The 18587-nt window shown below is 35.3% G+C and overlaps 1 protein-coding gene across 1 annotated transcript in view; it reads right to left on the bottom strand.

The window, feature by feature from the left end:
* The window catches only part of CSMD1 (CUB and Sushi multiple domains 1), a 1235979-nt gene that overhangs the window by 114911 nt on the left and 1102481 nt on the right, over nt 1–18587 (bottom strand). Inside the window, exons 43-46 of the mRNA XM_064447944.1 lie at nt 14378–14555; nt 11578–11723; nt 9073–9153; nt 8805–8918 (exon numbers count right to left, since the gene is read on the bottom strand). Of these exons, the coding sequence (XP_064304014.1) occupies nt 8805–8918; nt 9073–9153; nt 11578–11723; nt 14378–14555 (519 nt within the window). The remainder of the gene's footprint in view (nt 1–8804; nt 8919–9072; nt 9154–11577; nt 11724–14377; nt 14556–18587) is intronic.

Genomic DNA, 18587 nt, shown 5'->3' with positions numbered 1-18587 from the left:
TAATATATGTGCATATTAACAATGCTTTTTGTGTAAGATTCACAAATATATCTCAACAGAAATGCATTCCTGGAAAATGTCTGGCACAGTATCCAAGTACTTGCATAAATTAAAGGTTATAGGAAAGGTGAAAAACAACAACCGAGGAAAAATGATCGCAGGAAAAAGTGTTACAGGGGAAAACCCACACATAAATATCAGAAACAAACATTTTAAACTGGACCATTTCCCTTATTTGGCCTTTTACAAACTTGGAGGTGAAATTTAGGTTCAGTGGTAGCCAAGAAGAATTTTCCTGTAAACTGGGGGAAAACAGTGTCAAGACCTAATCTTTAATTGTTCTCTCAGAAAATTAAGCATACTGGTAGAGAAGGAAATTATATTTTATAAAAGAAGTCCAGTCTTCACCTTCTGTTCCATACACTGGGTACAAATCCGAACCCTCCACCAGAAGCCACAATGCAAACAAAATAGGAATTTTATCAGTTAACTCACATATAAATTAACCATCACTGTCTTACACAGTGCATAGACCTTTACCCTTGGGAAGCTGGCTTATTCCTGTCCTTTCTATAACCTAGATACAGTTTTCCAGACTTGTGTGTGGAAGGTAAGAGAAAATGTACATGCCTGAGTTGGAAAATACAACGTTCCATTCACCGTCCCACATTCTCTAGAATATTTTAAATATTGATACATTAAGAAAGAAGGATATGCATTTCAAACATAAAGTAAAACATAATTTTCTGAGGACTACCAATTTCTTAATGGCACCAAAGTTTAGAAAAAAAAAAAAAAAATCAAAACAGTTCTTTTTCTGACTGTTCCAAGACTTCCCTAGATCTGACGTATACATTGAGCCTTCAGTGTAAAATTCAGGGTGATTTTTCTTCACTTGTGATTTTTTTATACTATAGCATAAATTATAAATCTCTTATCTAAAAACCACTCTGATTATTTAGGGATGTAAAAAGTGGGGAAAGTGTGAAAAAGTAAAAACTACTTATTACTTATTTTTGTCATAACATTTTCTTCTTCAATCTTCCCTAATAGACTGAAGAATATGCAGCATTATCATGCCAGCAAACGCAGGAAGAAATATTAAATTGTTGAAACCCTCTATTCCTCTCCTCCCCCTCATCTTGTTTAGCTAAAATTTTCTTCAATCAGAAAGAAAAATGTCAGCCTGTGAAAAAGAAGGATATAATATGCAAGTGAGAATATACTGTCAAGCAGGGAGAACCAGGTGTGGGCTGGGGAAAAATGGCAAGCAAATCATTTTTCATTGGCATGTGTCCCTTTCTGCTATCATTTGACAGCACTGGCTGCAGCAGACAGTATCTCTAAGAAGTAAAGCCATTTTTCATAGCAGACATCCTAAAAGAGTGAAAGACTATGGTATATGAAGTAGTAAGGATCCTTTTGACAATTTTAATTCCGGGATTTTCTCTTGAGATAAAAAAAACCTGTAGCCAAATTACACCCAGAAATTTCACACAAGCTTCTGTGTAAGAATACAGCATTGCATGTATTTAATGACAGTAGTTTATTTTTCTCATTATCTTAAAATGAAACACACTGTTACTTTGACTTCCTATAGTCTTCAAAATTAGAGAGAATAACTTGAGAAAATGCAGTCAAGTGCTCTGACTCATGAATATGCAGCAAGTACAACAAAACCAGCAAATTATCACAGAACAACATTGGACAGAAACATATTGTCAGATAAGTAATTATAACTATTTTCCCTTAGTTAAATAGATGAGACTTATTACTGAACAGAAGTTTGGCTAGCTACATGGCATTTCCTGTCAGACATGCAGTAAAGTACTCATCAGTTATTGAAGAGTAGCTGACATGACACAATTCCACAACCTGCTTTACCCTGCAGTATTATTTGCTTATTCTGCAAGACTATTTTTAAGAAGAGGTGTCTTTTACTGATCCAGTACTGGCTTCATTGGAAGGTTTGCTCTAATTTTAAAGTCTACTAGAGCAACCTGTGGATTAAGAGCTGGTTTTCAAAGTTGTAAATTACAAGTATCCTGGAGACATCAGTAATACTGTCAGACTTTTCACAGTGAGACACAGTGATTCTTTTCAACACTGGAAAACTATCACTCCTCTGGATAAACAATGCTTTAAGAAATGGTCATGATCAACTAACACATGACAAAATAGTAGTTGCAAAGCACAGGACATTTGGAAGGAAAATGGGACTGTAGCAAATACCTCTGGAGTGGTCTTTAGTAAACATGGCATATCTAAAAACTAACAGCAGAGCTGGTAAGGATACACTGCCTTTTGTTGCCTGCTTTTTCTCAGCATCTTAGACAGTTATGGAAATAGCCATTGGGCAAATTACTCATGGAACAAATTATTTACTGGTCATTCAGGTTTGGGGCCTGCAAACAAAAGCTGTATGTTACAGAGACACAGTCCAGACAAAACTGAAGGCAGGTGATCTCATAAAATGGAAAGTGTGATAGTACATTCTTCCAGAAAAGTAAACAGTTGTGCTAATCTAAAAGATTATTATTGCAGCCCTTTACATGGGTGCTCTTTCAGCTAAATTCCCTCAGGTATAATTTCCAAAGAGGTGCATGATAAGTAACTTCTTAAAAACAGGCTGCATGAACTTCTATTTACTTACGGTAGTATATGAAGTTTTTGGAATTTGGGATGGAGGATTTTCAAGTAAGAATAAGATTCAAAATTTGAATAATTTGAAAACTTGAAAGTTTGAAAAACTTGGGAACAGTTTACAGTGATCTACAGAACACTGTCATAAAGTGTTGAGATATTCTTCACTAACTCACTGCAAGTATATGAAAGAAATGGAGCCAGGGAAGGAAATGCAGTGAAAAAATGAGGAAAGTCACCAATCCAGAGAAGTGAAAATTGCTAGTTTTCTTTGGGAAAAGATGTCTTAGAACAGGAAGAAAGACAATCACACTCAAGAAAGCACAAGACACCTTGACTGTGAGCATCTCAGAAACCTCTGAAAATGCTCCAGATGAGAATTGGCCACTGTAAGAATGACCTGCAAAAAGAAAAAGACAGGACTAGGAAACAGCAGGGAGAATAAAAAAAACCCGAAACAAGATAATCTCACAGAAATCACTTCTTCTGCTTTTTTCTTTCACCTGCTTTGCTCTTAGATATTTTATTTTTTTTTAATTTTTTGTAAAGGACATCAGAGATGAAAAGAGAAGCAGAAAAAAAGAGGAGGTAGCTTGTTTGCTAGGTTTGAAAAAAATAACAACAAAAACCCATTTTTGCAAAAGCAGGTAAAAGTTACCTACTGCCTGCTGCTAGCTTTCCCATTCTTCACAGTTGATTCTTAAGACGGGACCTGAAACTAATTTTATTTACCACAGGGGAAAATGTGCCTTTTTCAGATGTTTCCTCATGCCCCTCTTTTGTAATTGAGGAAAAATACGATGTTGTTTTGTAATTAAGAACATTTCTTTGGTGGGTGAATATTAAAAATCAACATCTTAAAGGTCAGAGAATTTCCTTGAAAAAATAATCACATGTAGGCAACATAAGAAACAGATCAATGCAGAATTGCTATAAGAGTTCTTTCCTCCATATATTCTATTGTATTCACTTAGTGTGCTCCCAAACTTTATTAATAAAACAATTTCCAAAATGAAGGAGTACTTTTTGTGTGGAAAAAAAGGCACCTCTCTAATACAAATCAGCACAAATAGTAACACAAAGGGTGAAAGAGGATATGGAATATTCTGTGGTACTGAGACAAAAATAGTGTCTTGTGAGGCCTCCTTCAGCATATTCTTAGGGCATAAGATTCAAGTAAAAATGAAACTTCTGTCTTTCTAAGCTGTAAATAGCTCAGTACCACTCCTATGCTAGAGTAGAAGTGGACAAATTTTACAAAGCAAGCTATAGCTCTCACACTTTCTATGGCCGGGATTCACTTCCTATAGCTAAGAGCCATTGGACAAGAGGTCCCTTCCAACCTCAGCCATTCACAGGGAACATACAACAGCGACTTATGAGAGGAACAGTTCCGGAGTAGTTCAGGGGCATGGGAAAGCAGTGTAGTGCTCCTTTGCAGCTTGGGGGCTGGCTGTGCCATGGTGTTACATGGCAAATTGGCAACGTTAATCTTGGCAGCCTTTGCTGGCTCTTCTTCTCCACCATAATGAATTATTCACCAAATTGTCCCAGTATAGCTTAGCTGCCAATTACCTGACTTAATCTCTAGGGTGGAAGCTAGACTTGAACATTTTACAAGATTCATATGGTTAAAGACATAGAGTTGAGATACTGAGACAGTGAGACTGCTTCACCTTGCTCTATAAAAAAAAAAGGCAAATCCATTTTCCAATACTGCTAATAACTGATACTTATCAATTGAATAAAAATAAACTCCACAGTGCTATTTTCCTGGTATCATTCACAAAACAGGTGAAAGCAAAAATTTGCAGTTTGGACCCTTTTGTTCTATAATATTAGCTATCACCTTTAGCACAGTACTTGAAAACAGAATACTCCTAAATGCAAAGTCATACAGATTGCTCCAGTTGAGGCATATATATTTTACTGTTAACACTGTTTCTTTTGTTTTTTAATCAATTAACACATTAACATTCTATTCTTCAGTATTAAATTTGATACCTTCTGGACTCTCTTCTGTCATCTAATGTACAGGGTGATTCAACTACCTACACATTTAAGAAGTTTAGGAATTGATGTGAAGTTTACCAGTCAAGAAAATATGAGCTGCAAAACAGAGAATTAGACACTAGAGCCCTGGAAAATATTTAATTATCATTCATTTATAAGTATATCCCATGAATTTTAAAATTTTAAATTATAAAATTGTTTGGAATAAAAGGAATAAATATTATATAAAAAAACCTGCTTTAGGCATATTGGAGAACATAAGCAATCTATTTTACATTCATTTTGAATCATACAGTTGCACATGCAAATTTCAAGTACTGTTATTTGTTAGCTTGCATAAATTCATACATACAGGCAATGTTTACAGAAAAACAACAGGAAATAACAAAGATCTTTATGTTACACCTTTTCATGTAATTAAGCGTGGCGGGGCAGTGACACAAGAAAAGTAATTCTGCAGGACGATGTAACACACTCATCCTATCCTAGTTTCAGGAAATGGATTACCTAACCTGGCTTTTTGACACACCTGATTCAGTTGTTTTGGGGAAGGCCTGACTAAGCTTTTTGACTTAACTCTAATACTACCGTCTCCTCTTTGATTTCTGTTTTTATTCATAAATATCAGCATCACCCTAGGACAATATTATCACACCACCTCTCTAATTCAAGTGTTTTGAGCAGTCAGATTAGAGTTATCTACCTTTCACTGAATGCCAATTAGCTGTTTTACTAGTACATCAATTTTTGTGACAAATACAGAAATATTTCTTGCTGTTGCAGTGTTTATCATGCTTTAATTTACATCTCTACATTAACCTAGCAGCAGTTAAAAAAGGAAAGAAATCAGTAGCAAGAGGATATAAGGATAGGACAAGATCAGATGTGTATAAACACAAATCACAGTCAACTATTGGTAAACATAAATTCATGCATAATGAGAGTATGTCCTGTAGGTTGCCTAGGGTACTGTGTATTAGACAGTACCAGTTGGCAGGTTTTCATAGTACCAAAGCATTAGGAGAAAATCTGCTCTCAGACAGAGCAGACAGGAAGGGAAAGGGAGCTGTAAGAAAAGCATGGTGCGGTACGATTACAGCTGCTCTGGAGGTCATTCGTTCAGAATGATGTAGAAGTGGTCACTGAGACTGATTTTTCTCACCTGTCCGATATGACATCAGACTTGTATATAGTATCCTAGAACCTGGTCTTCTATATATAAATATATTTCTTGCCTACTACAACATAGTGGAACAGCTCAGGAGGATGAAAAGTTTTCTAGCATCTTTAAAAAACGTGAAGCTAATCAAAATAAGGACAATGCAAACAATTATAAACTACAGGTATAATGCAGAAACAAAAGAAGGGAGTCCAAGAATTAGTTTGAAATACAATATGTAAACTACATAGCAAGTAGCATTTTTTTCCAAGTCTATCAGGATCAAATAGTGTTGTATAAATGCAGTTCTATACTGCATCACCTCAAAAGAAATAGAGTAGAATTGGAAAAGGTATTGGGAAGGATGACAAGAATGATTAAAGTTATGAAATATCTTCTCATCTATAGAATCGTGCCATAAATAGGGTGAATAGGGAACAACTTGTTACTGTTTCTTCCCCCATAAGAACTAGAGGACATGAAATCAAAACAGCAGGTGTCAAGTTCAAAGCAGAGAAACATCTTCATGTATTACATAAATTGTGCAACTTGCTTGCACAAAACTTTTGGTTTCAGAGCATTTACATGGCTTCAAAATGGGACTGAATAAACCCACTGAAGAAACAGCCCTACAAGTTTCAAAATACAAAGAACATTGCTAGCTTAAGAGTGGCTTCGCTACAGTTGGGTGAAGGCCTTAATTAACTGCATGCTTGCAATGATCTTATGTTGTTCACTAGAAAATAATTACTGGCCAGTGCCAGAGACAGATCATTGGGTAGATGGTCTGGTATATGGGATTTCTGGTCTGCAAAGAAAGAAGTGTTGCTACCATGAGTGAAAGTGACTGGTTTCCACAGCATCTGAAAGACTTTTTGGAAATAAACTTAGCAGATGGCTAATCATTATCAGAAGCTCCTAAGTTGCTTCTTTAGAGAATGTGATGGTTTTGGCTGGGGTAGAGCTAATTTTCTTCAGAGTACCTGGTATGGGGCTGTATTTTGGATTTGTGCTGGAAACAGTGTCGATAATACAGGGATGTTTAGTTATTGCTCAGCAGTGCTTACATAGAGTCAAGACCTTTTCTGCCCCTCACCCCACCCCACCAGCGAGCAGGCTGGGGGTAGCACTAGAAGCTTGGAGAGGACACAGCTGGGACAGCTGACCCCAACTGACCCAAGGGATATCCCACACCATATGGTGTCATGCTCAGCATATAAAGCTGGGGGAAGGAGAAGGAAGGGGTGGATGTTTGGAGTGATGGTGTTTGTTTTCCCAAGAAGCTGTTAAGTATGATGGAGCCCTGTTTTCCTGGAGATGGCTGAACACCTGCCTGCCCATGGAGAGCAGTGAATTAAAACCTTGTTTTGCTTTGCTTCTATGTGCAGCTTTTGTTTTACTTATTAAACTGTCTTTATCACTAGCCAAGAGTTTTCTTACTTCTACTCTTCTAATTCTCTCCCCCATTCTACCAGAGGGGAATGAGTGAGCGGTTGTGTGGTGCTTAGTTGCCAGATGGGGTTAACTCACAATAAATTGTTAGCTTAAAATTGAAAGCTGGATTTGCAGTACAGTCATCTTATTAAAATACACTGATTGGAAAATAAATCAAACATCAGTAAGGACTGAGTTATTTGACCAAGAAACAGACAGAAATATAAAATTTCTCATTACTTTTGCATACTTTATGATGAGGGTCCTGAAATTAATACTGAATTTTTTCCACCTGAAACAGGGACATGGTGTCACTGTCTCTGAATTTATGACAGATCTCAGATTATTGTATGTACAAGTCAACAAACAGAAGGAGCAAAAACTTTCTCTGGCATGGGTAGTCATATGGACAAATTACTTACAGATGCAACAAATTACTTACAGATGCATCAAATATATAATGGCATTAAGAAACTAATGCAGCTTGTACTATGAACCCTTTATTAATTTTTAAGTCATCGAAATAGAGAACCAGGGCAAGAGGAAGAAAGGTACACATACAGCTATTAATAAAGTGTCACAATAATTGCTGTGCTTCCAGTGTTACTTGTTGTGCATATGGATGTTCTTACTTCATGATATGGAAGATGCTTCATCCATAATTACATATTATAGATCGAGGCTAGCTATTCTCAGTTAATATATTATGAATATGAGAACTTCTGATCACTGTTTTGATGATGGCATCTCATCAGTAACTTTCCCCCCCAAAAAAAATTGAGGAACTTCAGGACAAAATTCTACAGATGCTTCCTCTGTCACTTTTTCAACATTTCAAAATCTTTTTGCTGTCCACTATGTAACAAACTAAACCAAACTAAAGAAAAAATAACTAACAGCATCTCTTGAAAAACATATTTTGGATGTCTGCGTACAAATCTCCAAGATATACTTCTTTTCCACGAAGATGAGCAAATTGTCTATGAATGCACACTTAAACATTATTTATATTACATTTTTTAATTCATTGTTTGAAATACTGTAATTATAAACATAGTATGAATAGTTGAAAGATTTTTAGTGCTTCTATGAATTTAAGTTTGCCACATATTATTTTAGAACACCACATTTTTCATGTGACTTTGTTATATAATGTCAATATTTGTGAAAGCAGAGACAATAATTTCTTATTTTACTTTGAAAGCTTAATTTAAATACAGACATTTAAATCTCTTCATGGGTAAAAATAAATCTGTGGTTTGATAGGAAACAAAGTTAAATAATTTAAATAAATTTTGGAAATCAGTGTTTAATTAATTTTGTAATTAAACAGTTAAAGCCACTTGTCCTTTGGCTCTAAAGAAATGAATGTCTGTGGAAAAGCATTAGGGAACAATTTGAAAGCGTGTACACTTGTTAGATATTGAAGAAATAAAATGAAACTTCTTTTAAACTTAAATGAAACCACAGTGCCCAAAAATTTGATGTTTAATATATATGAAAATAAAAATGGAGGAATACTAATGATATGCAGACCATGCAAGCATATATTTACCTTCACAGAATGGAGAGGTTCCTTCAAACTGCAACTGTGCATTCAGTTTGCATGTTAATATATCTTGTCCAACAAGGGTGAAACCAGGATGGCACTTGTACTTCACAAAATCTCCTGAAAAAATTATTAACATGAAAGTTAAACCCAAAAAAACCCTCAGACAGAAGTATACCAAAATCTCGGGTGGAAGATGAAATATATTGATAGTTTAGTTTAATCAGAATTCAAGTGAAAACATAAGAAACAAAAGGAGGTACTATTTTTTCACCTATTTCAAAGTCATCATCTTCTGTAAACAAATCCGCATGTGGAACTGTGGGTGGAGGCTGGCACTTCTTCAGCTGATAAGCTGTTAATTTAAGTAGAAAAAGGATTAAACACTGGTGTGTTAAGAATTATTTTACAGAAAACTAATTTCCTATTCACACTTCCCAAATTACCAAAGCTGCACTGAACCTAATGGTCTCTCAGTTACAACATTTTCCAAATTAAATGTCATGACACTACATATTATCTAAAAATATACTATATATATTGTATACCACACTGCCTGGATAGTTATAGATCCATTATAGGATTGGATGCAGTTGTGATGTTTATGATGAGGTTTTTGCAGCTACAAGGCTGCTGTTTCATGTGGCTGCCTTTGCATCATGTGATAGGGCTAATGGCTATAAATCACAGATCACTTAGATTTCCTGGAAAATCTGTAATTACCTGTCACATACCTGACCTGTCATATTCATTCTTAATTTAAGCATACATGGAGTTAGTCTTTCTCAGGATACAGGTTTATGTATTTACTTTAAGAAGAAACAGCAGCAGCAGTAGTAGCAGTAATAATAATAACATTATTTAATAAGTTACACAATGCTTTTAAAACAAAATCTCTATTCTTCAAATCTGTTTCAATAAATTGTGAACAATCTCATAAGGAAGGTGACTAGTACAATGACTGCCATGTTTCTAAAATGGAATAGAATGCCTACAGCAGCTGAAGAAGCCATTTCTGGATAAAAAATCCAAAAGAGAGATTTAAGATTGTGATCAGAATGCACATAGTATAGAAAAACTCTCCTTTTCATGGAGCTAAATCACAGTAAAGAATACAAATTCTCCTAGTAACTTGCTAGTCCTATCCACTTGTCATTTTTGAGAAGTAAAAGAAACACAAAATATAGGAATCAGCCCTTATCTTCCACATAAGCTTCTATAACTCATCATGTAAAGCAATTGTACAAGGAGGAAAAAAAAATCAAAAAACCAAAACATGGAGAGTTTCAGTTTTTTTATCCATAGAGAGCTTCCAAGAACAGGGAGGAGAAAGCATACATGCTTTCCTATGTACTTCTCTATTTCTATGGTGTTTCTGCCATATAGATATATATATGAACACATACATATAATTATTATTATGCATTCCTAATAGCACTAGTTTTTTCTAGAGAACACCTGAGAAAAAAAGCTTTGCAACCTGCTTAGGCACTTGTAACAGCAATTATGTAAGAAATATACACTATTCTTGTTTCCAGATATAATGTTTTCCAAGAACTTAATATTGTACTTCTACGCATGTCCAGTAAGGCCTTTGTGTTCACCTAAGCAAGACATCTGTCTCCCAGTATGTGGGCTCAAAGAATGGGAATCCCTTCAATTTAGTCTCCAAGAAGCCCGGTTTGCAGGATTTTCTGCAATATCTTTCTTGTGGTATCTCCATTGCAGATTGAATGCAATTAAATCAATTAAAAGCATGTACACTGTTCACGTTGTCTACCCATGGGACATTATGCAAAATATTATTATGCAAAATAAAGAAACAGTGCAGAGAAAAAGAAGCAGATTCTTTTTTTTCCCTTGTTAGGGTGATGCACTATGTACTGTAATAGACTATGTACCTTGCCTTTTTATCATCTGAAGTCGTAAACCCTGAAATACTGACTACATGCTTATGTACTTTCAATTTAAGGCTGGAAAACGCTCTCACTGACTATTCCCTGTAGCCTGCTTCTCAGACACTATGTGGGAGCTATATGTTTTCTGCCTGATGACTAAAGCCAGGTACTTCGTTTTTTGCTTCTCAGGTAAGTGTTTTAGGTTACCATATATCACGCCCTTCTTTTAGGATAAAACCACAGACAAGAAAAACTTTTCAGACTCTTGAGTACTAGTTTTGTGAAGACTTCCCCATGCAAATAGATACATTCTGTCTTTCTGTGGGATTTCCTCCTCTCATTGTGAATTAAATCACCCTATCTATTTGAATTACGGACCAGAAGGTTAACAATCTTCCATTTAATATACAAAATTTGGGTGAGTTAATCAGAATTAGAACTAGAATTCTAGAATGCCTAATTTTCATGTCATGTAGCCCGGACTGTAACTTTTTTGCTGGATATCAGACTTAAAGCTGTTGTTCAACCCTCCCACACTATGTGCCCTAGGATAAGTCAGCTGGTGAATTTTATTACAGAAGGTTAAAAGCAAGATAACTAATAAATGTGCCAAAATAATTAAAAAGTAAAAGCTCAGTATTAGATATCTTAACATTACAGATAGAACAATTTTATTCAAAGACACAAATGAACGTTCTTAAGAATTTTTTAATGCAGGATTTTAAAAACTAATTTGTACTGTTATTTTAAAAAAGTAGCAAACCCACGAATCATGGTAAATTTATTTAAGATCATTTAGTACATCACAAAGTTAAGAAATATTTTTAAATTTCACTTATTGATTGTGCTAATTAGATGTTAATGATATAAAGCTAACTGACCATGAAAATTGAGGACAAAGAATCCTCCCGTTGAAAAATCACTGTGAAATTTGAGGAGGACTTGATTGGTGGAACTGTAAGCTGTTTCCAGAGCTGTGTTCCCACTGAAAACTCCCAGCTGAGGCGAATTATGGTCAGGACCATCCCTAGGAAGAGTAACATAAAAATCAGCTGAAGAAATACTGTACTTTACTTAACATTTAAATTAACAGCCTCTTTTCTCTGTGGAGCAGGTTCAAATTTTGTAAAAAATGGTTTTCCTAATGATTCAGAACAAATTTGCTTTCTTTTCATTTCTAGCAACACAGAATACTCTTTCTAACTTCAAAGCCTAATATGTTTGAGAGAGCAGGACTACTTTACAATAACTTTTATGTTTCCGTGGGAAAAAAAATTGTCAGCTGACTGAAATTTTCTCTGTCTGTTCCTGCCAAAAATTCTCATGTACACATCAACTGAAAGAAAAAAATCCAAGAAACTCTTGTAATCTTATAATATTTCTAATATATTTTGACCCAGATCCTGCAAGTCCTTACTTATGACTAACACATACAGAGGTGTGGAAGTTGCAAGTTATTCTTGCTATTTAAATTTATTTTAAAGACTCAGAGATATGTCCTAAGGAAAAATAAAAAAGGGAAAAAAAAAACATGGATAAAAAATGTTTTGTGTTTCTGAACAGTAGGATAGACACCCAAAGAGAAATATACTCCAGTACATCAGGCTGCATTAATTTTCAGTATTATCATATAGAACATTCAGGCCTGAACAGGCAGAGTTAATAAATAAACAAAACCTCCTGTTTTTATCACAGAAGAATTTTTTTGAGCTCTGCAACACTTACTTCTGGCCATCTCATATATTACATGTACTGAATCTAAACTGAATAAAAAAGCTTTTGTGATATGTACTTCAGAAGGCTAGAGATCACCTAGAAGCTCCCTGAAAGCTGTTAGCTTTTGACTTTTCAGTCTTTAAATCAGACAGATACTTGTTCACCTCATTTGCATTGGTAAAATCCAAGCATTAACTAATTTTTGTCTATCTCAAACCTATCAAGATAAACTGTTAATGAAAAAAAATCCACCATAGAAAAAAACTCTGGTACAAATTTTAAAAGAATGAATGTTGTGTATAAATTGTACAATTTAAAAAAAAAATATGTAATTTTAATTAATTGTTTTCCTCTTCTACAATTTTTCAGGGTTATTCAGGTTTCAAATTTGTATTCTGGTATTAGTGATGACAAGAAAAAATAAACTATAAGTGACTTGGTATAAAAATATATTTTCTTCTTCCTGCTGCCTTGAAAACAAGAATGAAAGTAATGAATACTGAATAGGACCTTGATAATTTACTTAGGTTTTAATTTTAAAAGTCTGATTCACGGGGGGGGGAAGCTTTGATACTAAGATTTCTCTTTTCGTACAGAAGTTAATGACACATACATGAATGACCTAAACAAAATTACACTAAACAACCTCCTCCCAGCAAATTCAGGAGCTATCCATTGCTGATACCTCAGAAAATAACTTTAAGGAAAGCATGCTTGTAATTCATGGGCAAATGGGAAGTAAGAGAACTAAGCTTTAAAATACTTGTGTTAAAATCTTTATTGAAAGAATATAACAATTCAGGAATTCAGCACATACTTCAGCCAGACTTGTTTAGAAAGCTGACACAATTTTAGGACTTTATTTGCTTAGGCAAAAAGAGAAGTCATTGGTACAGTTAGATCTTTACCAGTGGTCTTTTATATATATATATATTATTTTTTTTAAAACATACCAGAGAAAACAACCTATGATGCATTTTAGACTTGGATTTGTAGGCAATGCAAATACCAGAAGTAGCCAAATGGCAGTTCATAAAAAGTTATGCATATCTATAATCAGACTGGATTTTCCCTGTATTATACAGGCTTCAGTATTGCTGTCTGGAAAAAACTCATCCCAGACCACAAAAAGTACAGGAATAGCGGACTAGCTGAGAGACTGGAGCAACTGACTCAGAGAGGAATAAGTTACATCCTATATTCTGTGCAAACTGTCCTTTTGTGGAACTATCTGTAGAATATATGAGATAAGTCACTTTGCACATTATATGGGGTAAGGACCAGAGCTAGCCAGGATGAGATATGTATGTAACAACTTCAGCATCATCTATGCCTGCCCTTCAGTGCAGTAAATACTTATGCAAGAATTTAAACAGCCCTGGCACCTCTTCCTCCAGCTGAGGACACAAAGTTGAGATGGGTTAAGGGGGTAAGAAACTCAAGTTCAGAGATGGAGAACATGCAATATGAGGCTTAAAGACATAGAGGTACAAGGGCTGAAATCCTGGCTTGAGAAATAGAGTATGTCTGTCACCCATATTAAGATACTAAGGAAATCTCAGAAAATCTTAATTAAGGCATAAATTAGTTAATGCCCAAAGATGTCAAAAAGTTGTGTCACAACCAATATGTTTTGCCTCATATGTTCATGGTACACATAATTCAATATAATGCAGTTTATTACATGACTCTTATATCACATGGCGTCAGAAAACAGAGAGCTCAAAGATCTGATTGATAAGTAAATTTGGGTTTCAAAGTACTTTTCAAAGTCTTCTTAAAGAGTTCAGACTGTGATATATAATAATTTTTTTTCCTCATATAATTGCAGAACTTGTTTTATGCTGTTCTTCAGCACATATGATGACCTGAAAAGCAATACTAAGCAAAATCTGTAGCTTGGGACAGTGAGATCTGACAAATCAAACAAAAAAAAAAACACTTCTGTTTTGAAAAATTGCATACCAAACTGCAATGTAGTCATTCACAGGTTCCGTTTGGAGTAAGGTAAAGTTGATATAAATCCCATGGCCTGGAGGCACAATAATTAACCAAGTACAGTCCTTGGAATTTGGGTATTCATCTGGAAATCCTGGGGAATAAACTGTACCATTCTGAGCAGTTACATTATAACCACAAGGAGCTGAAAAGAAAACAGACGAAAAAATAATAGGAGAAACATACTTTTTCGTATTACAAATGGAATATCAAAATTCTAATGGAATAGCAAATTCTAAAAGTTCCACAGGACAAGACAATCTAGGTCTTACAGACAGCATTTTCCCTTGGTTGGTTGCTTCTCAGAGACAGAAAATATAGATATTTCTAAGAAATAATTTATCTTTATGTCTTTCAGATTTTATTTCTTAAAATCCATCCAAATCTACTGGGAATATTGCTTTTATAGAGAATTCTCAAAACTAAATTACCACACATTTAAAAAGGGGCACCTTATGCTTCCATTCAAGATTAAGAAACGAATAAACAAGCAAAGAAAGTTTTCATGTTTCCATATGACAGAACTCTAACTGAACTGGAACACAATTCTGAAAAAATAAAGGCTGGTTGTTCTTCCACTACCCCCAAATACCACGGCACTGTATTTCTGACAGTTTTTAGACATGTGTAATGGTATTTCAGTTGCAGTTTGTGTGCTGATTGTTCTTACGACAAGCAAAATGAAGACACAGATACAAATTAGCATACACTTGCTGAATGAAATCTGTAGGTAAATCAATGCCATGAAAAGGTGGTTGATTTAATTCAATGGTAGAAAATCATAGAATCATTAAGGTTGGAAAAGAACTCTAGGATCATCAAGTCGACCTGTCAGCCCAACACTACCATGTCTCCCAAACCATGCCCTGAAGTGCCACATCTACACATCTTTTAAATACCTCCAGGGTTAACGACTCCACCACCTCTCTGGGCAGCCTCTTCCAATGCCTGACCATTCTTTCAGTAAAGACATTTTTCCTAATACCCAACCTAAACCTCGCCTGACACAGCTTGAAGCCGTTTTGTCTCGTTCTATTGCTAGTGACCTGGGAGGAGAGACCAACACCCACCTCGCTACTATGCCCTTTCAGGTAGCTGTAGAGAGCAATAAGGTCTCCCCTCAGCCTCTTCTCCAGACTGAACTACCCCAGCTCCCTCAGCCTCTCCTCATAAGACCTGCTCTCCAAAACCTTCACCAGCTTCATTGCCCTTCTTTGGACACAAATATGTAATACACAAATTATGTATTACACAAATATGTAATAATGTGCTCTCTTTTGAGTCTCAGATTTGGGGAACTGACTGATTATGTATGCAAGCATGGATCTGAGTAGACATACATCCATTAGTGCAGACTAATGAGTCTCACTCATTAGAGTGAGACTTTAATCTCCTCTGTGGACGCTCACTCTAGCTCTAGAACTTTTTTCATTAGCCCTTACCATAAAGCTTATATTATTATTGTCAGAGTTCCTATGATGCTCCTTCAGACCCTCTTCATTTCTTTTTCGTCTTTCACCAAGTGATGGAAAAAGGTGAAAAGGGGAAAAGGGGAAAAAAGAAAATGGAAAAAGGAAGAAGGACTGAGAAGTGCAGAAGTATGTCACATATCCCATATGGTTTAAAGTTGCTATACCATTGGGCTAGAAAGACCATCTGGCTAGTTGACGAGCAGCCCTTTTTTGAGAAATCTTTTTAGCAATCACTGGATTTCTAGGCTAGGTCAAGGAGGCTTTAACCACTTCACTTTCTTCATCCATATCAGTACTAGCTAGTATGATGCATTTAGCACATCTTATCTTAGAACAGATCAGCATCTGCTCCTGAAATATAACCTTTTAGTGCCCAACAGAGGAAACGAGATAAGGAAAATGAAGGGTTGGTTCTATCTGTCAGATTCTTAGTTGCATGTACAGGCCAAGGGCAGCTGGCACTGTCAGCTCTGATCGTTCTATAATGGAAATGTTTCTTGAGCCCATTTTTTACTGTTCCCTAATCCCCTACATTTATGCCATGCTCAGATTGCCTGGTCTCAAAAATCTAGTCTATTGTCTCCACAGTACTCCATGTTTACAGCTAAAAGTCTGCTTTGACAAGTATGCTTACTACAGTGAAATACACTTCCTGACACTAATATAATGACAAGTGGAAAATTCTTTAAGTTCTAGTTAAGAGATAGGATTTTTTGATAAAGTTTTATACTTAAATATTTTTTTTAGTTTATTATATTTTTGACAGATTTATTCATGTTGTCAATGATTGCATACATTTTTTACGTTGCCTCCATTATTCCCTAAGACTCTACAAAGAATGCAGATTGGTTGTATCTCAGCACAGACAGTCTAATTCGTCTTATACCATTGTTAGCCATGACAGATCAATAAATGCCTCAGAAAAAAAAAAAGTGTCACAGATAACAAAACTCTAATAGAATAAGCAATACACACAGCTGATACTGGGCTTTCTCCAAAGATCCTTAAAAATCACAGGAGACAGAAAATTAGGCAGAAATAACAGGCTATATTTCACAGAAGACAAAAATAGCTTTAGTTTGAAAAAACAGATCACTAAATTAATGAAGTTCTTACACTGCACTTTGAATGATAGGTATGAAGAAACACAGACTTTTGAAACAGAAAAACATACAACCAAGTCTTCTAAACTTTCAAATGTTAACAGTAGACTACAGGCTGATTTACAAATGTATGAATACCCTACTATATGCTCCCTTACCAATTCATACCTAATTCCAGATACAACATTGTGCATGGAAGGACAGTAAACATCTTTAAGCATCCACCCAAAGGTGCCTGAACCTAGTTAGTAATTTATTGATGGCTACATGTGTCATGCAAAGACAGCTATGGTGTATCACTAGGACAACCTGATTGCACAGGAGTGAAGTCTTAGAGCATGACTATGTGACAAGTGTCTACTATGATCCTGTGAGCAGAAATTAATCTAATTTTCTCCCATATACAAATTAAGCTCTTTAATATATCTTAAATCACCAGCTACACCGTGGAGAATATGATTTAGAACGGGGATGGCTTCCAAAAGCATGCATATCCTTGCTCTGTTCAGGCAATTCTCCAGTGCCATACTACAGTTTTCCATCTGTGCATTCTGCTTATCTCCTCTCCATTCAACACGTCTATACTAGAATCTGATTGATAACTATTTAACCCCTTTGTTGTATGAATTTCCACAGTTGTTCACAGCATATATACACCAATACATTCACTCTTTCACAAGACTAACAGAGATCTTCCTTGAGATTTCTTAGCAGGGCAAGCTTCCAGCCACAATGTTGTCATTTACCAGCTTTTTAAAATTATTATTTTCCCTGTCTACTGATGGCCCTAATATTACTCACCAGCCAAAAAACCCAACCCAACCCAACCAAACCAAACCCACAACTTTTGTTTATACACACAACTTTTCTTTAGCATGAAGGGAGGGAACTCTACAACTAGCCTGGAGAAATTCCGTCAGTTTAGGACTTCTAGTTTAGGACTTAGGTTCAAACGTTTATAAAAACAGCACTATCAAGTGCCAGGTAGTCTACCTAATTAAATCAGAAATTCATACTGTATCTTTGGTCTTGTTAGGAAATATTAATATATGAAAAATTGGTAACAGTACAGTAGGTGGCTAAAAATATCAGACTATGATTATTCAGAACATGGAAGCAGACAATTTTCAATGTCAGGAGACAAACAAAATATACTGTTTCATATTTTTGAGATAGACCTTCACTTTGATATTTGCCTTAGTCCATATGAGAAGATTGAAAGGGTACTGAACTTTTCTCTATTACTACTATGAATCCAATGAAATAATGGAATACCGAAAAGATATGGAAAGAATAAAAAACTCCTAACAAGCAAAACCTTAGTCATATAGCCCATTAAATATAGTGGTGCACTGCTAATAATAGGCCACAGACTTTGTGTTAAGCTAACAAAACAGGCCACAGACTCTGTCAGGTTTTTTCTGACTTGTTCAGGCAGTCAGAGACTTTTTTTAACTTGTAATGGCAATTATTCAATGATCAAGTAACTACTTACTGCTTTATTTTGGCTTTGTAGAACTGTGTGATGTAACACAATATTACATAGAAATATATAATTATTAATAAGAGATAGTGATAATAAATAGGTTTTCTGTATAGAAT

Source organism: Phalacrocorax carbo, chromosome 3 (genome assembly GCF_963921805.1).
Source record: "Phalacrocorax carbo chromosome 3, bPhaCar2.1, whole genome shotgun sequence".
In the NCBI taxonomy this organism is placed as follows: Eukaryota; Metazoa; Chordata; class Aves; order Suliformes; family Phalacrocoracidae; genus Phalacrocorax; species Phalacrocorax carbo.
This window is presented reverse-complemented; position numbering and strand designations above follow the sequence as displayed.